The sequence below is a fragment of the Lolium rigidum genome, chromosome 7 (assembly GCF_022539505.1).
Source record: "Lolium rigidum isolate FL_2022 chromosome 7, APGP_CSIRO_Lrig_0.1, whole genome shotgun sequence".
Lineage (NCBI taxonomy): Eukaryota > Viridiplantae > Streptophyta > Magnoliopsida > Poales > Poaceae > Lolium > Lolium rigidum.
In genome coordinates this window covers 40,041,577-40,052,842 of record NC_061514.1, presented here as the reverse complement: position 1 = coordinate 40,052,842, position 11,266 = coordinate 40,041,577, and the positions used below count along the sequence as shown (strand labels likewise).

Genomic DNA, 11,266 nt, shown 5'->3' with positions numbered 1-11,266 from the left:
CACATTCTAATTGTTATGTTTCACTGATATGCAAAGTATCAAGTTCAAAGATTATATGGCTCCAGAGAAGATAAAAGAGAAAAAATGTTTGAGAGAAAGCTAGTATCTTGATGCACTTATTATCAGCCCAAATACATGAGCGCACTGAGCACCAACTCAAAAATTCTCCTCTGGCTAGGTTGTTCTCTCCGTTTTCCGTTAGTTGTGGGGCACGCATACTTCTTTCAAATTTAAATTTCGGAATCTTGTCAAACTTAATTCCCTCTAGCTCTAAATATATGAAACCTTCATAGATTTTATCCTCCATTTTGCCTAATTTGAGGGAGTGCACAAAATCGAAGCGCATGCATCGATCATTCAAGAAGGTTCATCTGATCTTATTATTCCTTGAAGATATCTTCCTGTGACGTAGTACTACAACCGTTCGAAGCAGACTACATGAATCATCACACAGGTAGAAACTGTGGAGAACACACGCGACACAAACAACACACTGATCGATCAATGGCAAATACTTCAGTTTGCCTTCCTGCAGTTCACCCTGACCTGGCCGCTGGTTCCGGTGACAACGCCGATGCCGCCCATCTTCACCATGGCGACACGGAAGTCGTCGAAGAAGCCGGCGCCCATGCCGGACGCGTACCCGGTGGTCTGCGCGTCTGCGGAGCCGCCGTTGAACAGCTGCTGGTCCGAGTGCAGCAGGCCCTTGTTGCGCAAAAGGTTTTTGTAGTAGAAGTTGTCGAAGACGTAGGACGTGGAGGGGTCGAGCGGCGAGGTGGTGTCGTCGCCGTTGCCGTCCGTCGACGGGCATTTCGCTTTCAGCGACGTGGCGAGCGTCGAGTCGAGGGTGGCGTTCTCGTTGTAGAGACGGCCGCGGAAGTTGACGCACCGTGCCTGGCCGATGGTGTGCGCGCCGGAGAGCGCGACCATGTCCTTGGCGGTGAGGCCCTTGTCCGAGAAGGCCTTGATCAGGGCGCCGAGGTCAGAGGTCGGCGCCGGGAGGTCGGTGTTCGCGGCGTCCTGGCTCGACGTCGAGCCGTCCCTCCTGCCAAGCTCCACGTCCCACGTGGGGCCTCCCAGCTACAGTCGATCAGAAGTAGAGTTCAGATTTAACATTATTATTAAGCAAGTGATTTTGAGTTGTGGTCTGAAGCCTGTGTATGTGGTGCTTACGGCGACGACGGAGTCGCGGGCGGCGACGGCGAGGATGTCGGCACAGGACACGACCTTGGCGCAGGACTCCTCGAGCTGCGTCTTGATGTCGTCGACCACCTCGAAGCCGCGAAGGGAGCTCTTGTTGGGCACCGCGTTCTTCTCGCCAGTGGCGCCATCGAGCAGCACTGACCCGTCACAGCCCTGTTCAAGTTCGTCAATTGTTAGTCTTGGAAAAGGGAGAGCCTAAAAAACAACGAGCATACCGCATACGACACTTACATTGACAGTGTACTTTATTGGTTAACCTCGAAAAGAGAGAGCTTAATTAGGTAGGGATGAGCGTACGACACTTACATTGACAAAACAGTCGTGGAAGTGGAGGCGCAGCAATGACGCTCCCATGCGAGATTCTTTGGAGACGGCGGCTCGCACGGCGTCCTCGATGATGTCCAGAGCGTCGGGGCAGGTTTCGTCGTAGAAATCAGTGGAAAGCTGAGCTGAACCAAGCGCGGCAGATAAGAAGATCAAGGCCACGATGCCGCAGAAACCCAAGGTGGCTGCCATTGTTAATAGATAGAGCAAGGCAAGTAGCCAAGTGCAGATAGGTTCCCGTTCTAACTAACTTCACACACTCTATGTAGCTCAAGCTTGTGGTAGTGTGCTTGGATAACTACAGGCAACGTGGTATTTATAGGGGGCATGATCGGGCATGCCACTAGCCACTAGGCACTAGCCCACTATGCGACGTCGTATATTCTTCTGCCCTTCTTGACTTATGGTTTCACCTATTTTTTTAGGGAATAGTGTTATCATCTCTTTATTCATCGTATAATACCGTTGGTTTGACAAAAAAAAATTACAAAATTCAAGTGGTGTTGTAACAAAAAAAAAATACACTCCCGTTAATGTGGGACACTTAATTGAAAAAACCACAATTACAACCTTTAGCTAGCTAATATACTGAAATCTGACCATGTGCCCACCTAGTATCGACTGACACAGGATGGTTCGGCTTAAAATCGGCTTGAACCTGATAGGTAAGACAAATAGATGTGTTTGGTACAAAATGAATTTGAAACTGCACAACAGACAAAACTAGACAACGTGACATGATAAATTACCAGAATACTCAAGGTAAGAGTAGTTATTTTCATTTACTACTCCCTCCGTTCCATGGGAACATGTCGAAAGTTTCTCTAAATTGGACGTATTTAGTCACTATTTAATGACTAGATACATTCAAATTTAGACAAACTTTCGACATGTTTCATGGGACGGAGGGACTATATTTTTTTCACAATTTTCTATGTAATCTGGAATTTTATTAACAATTTGTCAAAAGTTTAGAAAACAGTCAGATCTCTTAAATATGGCTATGCAACCTGAATACTTCCCAAAATACTCAGGTAGATAGTTTGACTTACTAGAATAATGGTTTTAGTTTTTCTACAACCTCAATTTTTCAGGCTCAAATATCTAAATTGCATGTTACACTTTGATGAGTCCATCTTGTACTCAACATTTCTTGAGTTTAACCCCGATATTTTGTGATTTATCTCAGATTATGTCGTCAACAATTTCATTTGGGTTTATTCCTTTACTTTGTTTTTGTAAGATTTTTAGGTGAAATGCACCTCTCATGTACTTATCCCGTTGATTGTAGCCAAGTTGAGATCATTTTATTGAAGTTATAAGATTCCGATGGATTTTCTATATTGAGATCCAAAATATTCTCAAATAAGATAATCACATAGATTGTGTTGGTCTCATCGATATGAATATTGTGATTCTAAGATCACCTCAATCCTAATCCGGATGAAATTTTGGGCCAAAAGTAACAAACATTACACCAACCGGACAAGAGCCGACCTAAGGCGAGACTTGGCAGTTCTACCAACTTCTGTACCATGTGGCATTGTGGCACAAAATAGTTACAAATATCCTATTTAATTCCAATTTTAGCGGAAGTTATTCCTTGTATCTGTAATAATACAAGGAAGGTAAGGTGAAGTTCCAATCCATCAATTATCCCTTGGATCAAATTGGAGGAGGATATAAGTAATATGGAGGATCGACTAGGCCTTTCATTTATTATCAATCATTTGGCTAGCCGACACTAACTCAGAAAGAAAGCATGGTCGCATCAAGAAGGCATGTAGTCCCTCAATAACTCCTAGAGATTCATCCTCCACACCTCCACACCTCCACCATGTGATCCAAAACAAGATGGAAAATATGGAAGCTCCACACCTCCTTGCGCCGTCCACCACCACCTTCTTCATCGTTGCCTCCATCTAGGCTGAAAGTTACTACTTTTGGAATATTAGACGTAGTGATAGCTTTAATGAAACATATGTATATGATTTGGTTGTCTTCATTCATTTATGCTGAGTACTTGTTCAAGTTCTGGGTTGAGTATGATCTAGCTCGAAATGTTGGTCATGAGAATTAGGTGGCCTATGTTGGGAGATGGCATCCATATTATCTTGTGAGAACATTCCACATACATGGAGTAGATAGACGTATTCTTATGAACCATCCACTTGTAATTAATCTTTTCATCTCACAAGTGAAAACAACAAGGAGATTAGTGATTAGATAATGCCTGCAAGGAGTGATAGTCTATGGTTACCATATTGGAATGATTATTTGTCTAAGGAGTAATAGGAATCCATAGAGTATGATGATTGGTTTGGTTTTGTGTGACCATAATATCTTTCCTGAAACATTAGTGTTCGGACGTGGACAAAAAATGTCACACCTCTAAAGTAACATGAGGCTCCATTAGAAGACTGCCTATATAATTACTAGGTTGATGCCTCCTAGTCGCTCTTCTAGTACTATTGAAACAGAAAGCATATAAACCACCTTTCACAATCCTCAATCTTATATCTATGATTTGTTTCTTTATGTAATTTTAGCAACTTAGGTTTTTTTAGCTTAGACTTTTGTCAATAGTTTTTGTGCCCTAGCAATATATAGAGTGGAACATTTTCAAACCATTGTTTGGTTTGCATTAGGTGACATGCGTAGCTATTCCATAATCTTTGGCTAATACTTATCTTAAAAGGTACTACACTAATTCATTCAATTCTAGTCAACACAATCTATTATATATGATGGTGCTAGCGTGTGGTTTTGCTTAAATATGTGTAGCAATGTGATCTTTTATATACATTGGGCTCAACATTTATTATGCAGTAATGGTCACACTCTTGATGGATTCAGATGGTACATTAGTACTTGTTGTTCACTAAACCTATTCTTATATACTCAGGTTGGCCCTTCAAGCATAGAGATTTGCAGATTTGCAGGACAATATTAATTAACCATAAGAGGGTGACTAAGGTTTATCCAACCATGGGAGGTAGAAGAACAAATGAATCTTCCTTCCTCAAGCAATCATGAATGTCTCTAGTACTTTCTAGTTCAGTTGTGAGTGCACTAGTTGCATAGTGTCACAAGATATTGACTAAGTAAAAAAAGTGAATTAAATCAAAACACAAATAAAAAGTACACAAAATATTTTTAAGGTGTTTCTTAAATGGGAAATATGGCATTCGTTCATAGGTTTACTGGTAGCATCTCTTATAAGCATGATATCAAAGAATGAATACCACATATATTAAATAATAATGTTCCAAACATACACATAATTGTAACATGATTGCATGATAAATTATATAGGCAGTACATTGATACATCCAAGCAACCATAAACCTAAGAAATCACTCGGCTGAAACTTCATTTATGGTGTCCAAAACCCATGTATACACATGGATATTAAGTAGTAGAATACATAGCACCACATTAAGTTTTATGACGTATTGTTAGAAAGTAATCTACATCCATAACAATAATGAGATAATTAACAACTCCATTTTACCCTTAGTGAGTCGATCCAAGAAAGTACTATCAAGTAGAAGTGTTTACACATTTTGAACTGCCACTAGCCAAATCACACATATATATGCTCACATCATCTAATGCACTCCAACCGCTATATCATGATATGATCATAACCCGACTAAGATTAGTTAGACCCAAGAACAAGAGATCCAATATGCATACACAGATAATTTACCCAATTAAAGATAACATAGATATATAGGAGAACTGAATTCAGAAATAAAAGTGACCAATAAATAATATAGATAATCATAACATGCATGTACGACGCCTGATATGATTTTACACGCGGGGATGGGGGCAATCTTGGTCATATTATAGTACATCACACACACTTCACCGTGGGATGGGGGCAATCTTGGTCAAATTTGCCAGAGAATTGCTTTCGTAAGAGCATATGGATATGATGTTTGTATGCTATGTCTATGTTTCATAATATTTCCTCAACCACGTAAAACCTCATAATAATAAGATGTGACTCGAGGAGATGGGAGAATTTTTTTGACCAAAGGATACTCAGAGGCGACGCAGGTGGGCCCATGTGGTAGGCTTGAAAGAATGAGTATGCACAAGCCCCTTGTGGCCCTCTGCACACACTTAGATATCTTCCTATAGTTTTTTCTCAAGTTTTATATTTCTCAGGAAAATCTTGTAAAATAGACACTTTGAATGGAACTACTACTTGCTAGTTATTTTGTGGCCTAGATCTAAAACAATCAAATTATATATGTACTTGTGATTCTGGTAGTTGTTTAAGGTTGACATGATATAAACTAGTTGAGCTATGTCTCTCCTAGTAGATAGTAGATGTCCCTTTATGTTGATCTTTCAAATCAAGTGGAATGATGTAAGTCTGGATGAAGTAATTAAATGATCTTTATTCTCTGCTAGTATTGTCAACACCACAGGGGAGATAGACTGCCGTTCACTCCAATGTACTAATTTTTTTTGATGATATATATCTTTAGTTTATGCTGCGTAGCTACAAAATTAAAAGTTGCACACTCAGTGGTTTTATCTCAAAATTTTACATGATAATTCTTTGGTTCTCAATCTGTAATTGGTTTTTGATTTGATATAGTTTTAAATTCTCATGTTTGGGAAATGAATGTTGTGATAATTAAGTTACTAAGTCAGATGAACCCTAATATTAGAAATAACTAATAACTTAACTTTATTTAGTATGGAATTAGGGAATAAACCGATGATTTTTATGCATGATTTTTTATACAAAATTATATGTTATTACTATTAGAGGGTTTAGAGTGTATAATTTCATACTTTGATTTTTTTATTTTCATGCTTTGTAATTTTCTATATTCGTACATGTCCAATGAAAATTAGATGATAAACTAATCTAGATGACTTAATATCACTCTCATAGTCATGCTTATGTAAGTTTTCTATGGTTTAGATTTGAAGGCACACATGAATCACACAAAAAGGAACCTGAAATATTTGCAAGTTCGATGTAAGAATCGTCAATGATTTCTTGTAGTGTACCAGTCAGATTAGTTTTCTAGCGGAGCACTCTGTTGTTTACAAGTATTATCGTGGAAACAAGCCTTTTATATGTTCTTCGCAATATTTTGAGTGATACAGACACACAAGAGTTCAAATATCCTAACCTCTGCAAAGCAAAACTTTATAAAGTACCTAGACGGGTACAAAACCTGCTTAATTATGTTCAAGTTTGCTAAACACAACAATGAAAAGTAACTCATGCCGCTATTTTAGGTCGTTCCAAAATGTATGATTGTCTACTTTATGCTATTTTTCCTTTGAAGTTTATTATTAGTAACATAGAAAATAGTAAGACAATGTATACTTCATTGTGAATAGTTTTGCACATAACTTCTACTATTTACCTATGACCTACATTTCTTGAGAGAAGGTTGTACAATTGACAACACATGATTTGGTAGCTATATGTGCCTACCTTACACTAGATGTTTCACGAATTTAGTTGCATAATAGTCTGTTTCAGTCAGAACAAGAAAAATGTAGTAATGGTGCCTTTATTTACATTCAAAAAATATGGAACTCTACTATGTGTGAAGGTAGTCCGGAAAACATGTATGTTCTACCACTATGGTTATTTGCTGAAAAAATATCTGAACTTTCAGTATTTACTTGTCTCATAAATATCTTAAGAGAAGGTCCTATAGTGCACAAATTCTGGAGGATGTGCTCTTTAAGGGATGTTCTTCGAGTGTGTGGGTGTTAGTTTTCAATTATTTTTTGGTGCGTCTTATCTTCCGTTTATTCTGGCGTTTAAGTTCTCATAAAAAAATATGTTGCGCTTGCAGTATGTTAGATAATGATAAACCAGTTGGTACTCGAGCTTTTTTACTCGTCGTCATATGGTTCGGAATTTGTACAATAAGTACTAAAGGAGATTAAAATTGAGTCTTGGTTAATTGAAAAATGGAAGGGGTGTACGGTCAATGTAGTGTGTTTACCTTGGTGTTTAGGAGTATGGTATACTATGAGTCTATGATTTTGATTTGCCTAATGGCCGTCGACTATCACACAATTGCTTCTAAATAAAATCTTATTAAATAAGCTTGGTACAACATTATATTGTTCGATGAACACACAAACTATTAAATGTCAAAGCAGTACATTTTTGGCACTGCACAAAATTCAAAATATGTGTGCAATTCACATTACATGAAGCAATGCTACCTCTAGTTGTGGCTCTAATCGGTATCCCGGATCGGAAACAAGAGAAATCCGGCCACTTGGATTTTGGCGGTCTAGTTGGGGACACTATTTCAAAGCTACGATCAACATGTGGGGCCAAGTTCACACAATGAAGCTTAGCGTGCCACTTAAAAACAACCTTACGAACAATTGAAGCAACAGCTCCACAATTTGTAAGACCTAAATATCCAAGCCCAGGTGTGAATAGCGGCGCGGCGCGGTTAGTCTGACCGGGGTCAACAAATTAGGCGTGCCGCACGTACACTCTTTAGACAGTACTCTTAAATCTCCGCATGAACTTTACGCTAAAGCAATGAAAAGCTCGTACTTAATTTGAAACTCATGGATAGACGCATTGTTGCGGATCTCCCAAACTTCGTGGCTTTATCCGGCATGCTCGTGTGCTGTTTCTTTGCCCTTCATTCTTCACTCCTTGCCAATGTGGAAGCACTTGGATCTTGTTCCATTTTTTATCCTACCTTTTTGTGATTCTTTTCTTGATCATAGTCGACTGGGGAATCAAACCAAATAAAATACTTAAGCATTTGCAATTAAATATTGGATTAGGCAGTTTCAGACATGGATTAGGCGGTTGAAAGGTCTTGACAAAGAGCTGTCCTAGCGCTGATCGCGGCGGTGGCTGGCGTGGCACACATGCATGCTTGCCAAACTTTTGGCCTTGCCCTTTAGACCTTATAAAAAAACTTTTGGACTTCAGTATACTGCGAGAATGATCCAAGAGTTAAACATCACGAAGGCTTGCTCCCCAGCTGCTACAAATGTCGTCGTGCGTGCCATTGCGAGTGGCGCGCGCATGATCACGACAAGCAGGCTCCGGCAATATATTGGCCAAATCACTTGGAAATTAGTCTGACTCCTTCCGCGCCCTTTATTTCTCATGTCACCACGTTGGCTGAGACTCCGAGTCTCTCTTCAGTATTGCCGGTCAGGATGTCAAATGGGATATTCTAAAGGCGGCAGAAAGTTGGAAATCCAATTTGGGCTCCCGGATACACATAAACCTATTGTTTGCACACAAATTTTCGGAATTTTATTTATTTTTTATGTCATGTCTAAAAAGACAAATTTTGACGCTTAAACATAATTATTCACTGGTTTTTTTACGCATGCCATGTGAAAAAATCATGAAATTGGTGTGCGGACATAGAATATCTGGATATACATAATTTTTATTATTATAATAGGTTCATATGATCGGACATGGTGCTTTTGCTCATGGGTGCATATGCCCCCTTTATTTAAAATACATTTTAAATGTATTCAAAAATAACGTAAAAAATTAAAACAAAATATTGCGCATACATCTTAACATCTTACGTGTTCATGTAGTCGTTTCAAGAAAAAGTGAACTGTTCTGTGGCTTGTGCAAAAAAGATAAAAATAACAATGCTAAAGAAAGGCTTTTTACTAGGCATTTGTTTGTCGTTTTTTGCACAGGTCACAAAAAGTATCATTTTACTACGAAACTGTAAGCAACAACATAGAATGTGGAGATATACGAGCTAAAAAAATTCACATGTAGATTATTATGTCGGTTTTTGTCTTTTTTTTTAACCAAAATTTGTTTTTTTACACACGGCAGAACATAAGGCATATAACATATTCACATGTAGAACATGTCAGATGCTGAAATAATTTTATGAGCATATAACATATTAAAATGTACATAAGGCATTTTTTATATTTATTTTATCGTTTTCAAATATATTTAAAATGCATTTCAAACAAAGAATGCATACGCATTTCAAACAAAGAATGCATATGCATCTGCATCTTGGACTAGGTGCAGAAACACCGTTTCCACAGACAATGAGCATTACAGTCTGCAGATATATCCCCCTATCCAGAGTCTGATAACTGTGGCATGCATGGTTCAGAGAACTGAGCTTTCTGTTGCAACAATATTGGGTTGGTGTGGTGGGTTCATAATCACAGTGGGAAGGTCCACGTACTTTTGACATCCTGACCGGCGGCAAGTGCGTCACGGACTTGTGTGGAGATTTGGTTGTCACTGGCACCGTGCAGCACACAAGTCTTTTTTTTTTTTTTGGAACGAGCACACAAGTTCTCGACAAAATGCTCCCATGGTTTCTTCCATCTTCTAGAGTCTCGGAGCATTAGGGCATCTCCAGCTAGCTGATTTATTGGGTTCTGGGTTGTTCGAACAGGTTCGCGTGGATAGACAAACCACCGACACACGCTTCAGCGGTGCGATCCAAATAAACCAATCCGTCCGACGTGATCCAATTTGGTGAACGAATGCATCTCCGTGGAACACGCGAGTGTCCGCACGTCGGTCGTTAGGTTCGGCTTGTAAGTGTCACATTATACTAGTTAACTAGGCCATGATAGCCCGTGTTTTGCCGCGCCCGTCCATCTTACTGACAGAATAAGATGTATTTTTATAAACATGTAGTAGCATGCAACATGGAAGTTGAAATATTAGCTAAATTTCTTAAAATCTAAGGACATACAAAATCATAGATTTCTGGATTAAGAAAACAAAACAAACTTATATCAGCATAATTTCTCTGCAATTGTAAGACTAGTCATTGAAAATGTGTTCTAACTTGCTAGGAGTTTTACAATTTTCATTAAAGAAAATATATTAATATCAATAGATATCAATTACACCTAGCCTCTGCAACAACGCAATACTCTAATGGTAGTACGGATGCATACATCAAAAAAAGGAAGAAAACTAAGAAAACAAAAGTCGCTCTACGGTATTCCAACCCTAGCAACAAGAATACATCCACCATCAAGACAACACCTGAACTTCATGCTCTTCAAAAGAGACACCTCCTAAGGAAGTAGTGCACAAGCGTCGTTGTCGTCTGATAAAAGATCTTAGGTTTTCACCTTGAAAATAGTTCCCGCTCACAAAACAATGCCTCCAACAACGCCATTGCGAGACAGAACCAATTAATGCCAGACCCAGAACCAAGCAAATCCCTCAACAACACAAAGGCTTAAAATTCCATTGCTAGTACTCCAATTCGGCACTCATGGTATTCTCCACCTCTAATTTCGCCATGGAGCAAAATATCTCCAGATGGCAAAAAAAAAAACAGAGCTTCGTGCCGCTCTGTCTAGAACCAAATGGCCGGAATAAACACATGTGTGCACACGACCGAATACCATCCGATCTAGCAAACTTCAGGCATAAGGTGCGTTGTTATATTCGTCGGCGGAGCCTTCCGAACTCACCACTCCGGCCGGCCAGATCAAGAAGTGCCAGGCGGTAGGAAGGTTTCCTTCTTCGCACAAGAGAAACCCTAGGATCGCCACCTTTATTCATCTGAACCAACAGTCCCCTCACCACCGGCCAAGAGGAGAAGAAGGGCATGGCAGGGGCTCGGTGCAACACAACACATTGGGGCCCTTTTACCCAGAATAAACAAGTGCAATCCTTCTAACAAATTGGAGTTTGGTCAAAAAAAGAATTCTAACAAATTGGAGTAGTATCAATTCA

General features: G+C 39.4%; 1 protein-coding gene across 1 annotated transcript; it reads right to left on the bottom strand.

Moving 5' to 3' along the window:
- Positions 1 to 516: 516 nt before the first annotated feature.
- Positions 517 to 1,719, bottom strand: LOC124669986 (peroxidase 2-like). The gene is made up of 3 exons (XM_047206509.1): positions 1,510 to 1,719; positions 1,174 to 1,356; positions 517 to 1,080 (listed from the first exon to the last, which is right to left on the bottom strand). Exons 1-3 carry the CDS (start codon positions 1,717 to 1,719, stop codon positions 517 to 519), a joined length of 957 nt encoding a protein of 318 aa, XP_047062465.1.
- Between the last annotated feature and the right edge of the window lie 9,547 nt (positions 1,720 to 11,266).

Coding starts and splice junctions, on each gene's coding strand:
- LOC124669986 (XM_047206509.1), bottom strand. CDS start 1,719: ATGGCAGCCACCTTGGGTTTCTGCGGCATCGTGGCCTTGATCTTCTTA. Junction 1,357..1,509: donor TCCACGACTGTTTTGTCAAT/GTAAGTGTCGTA, acceptor GAACTTGAACAG/GGCTGTGACGGGTCAGTGCT. Junction 1,081..1,173: donor CCCGCGACTCCGTCGTCGCC/GTAAGCACCACA, acceptor GATCGACTGTAG/CTGGGAGGCCCCACGTGGGA.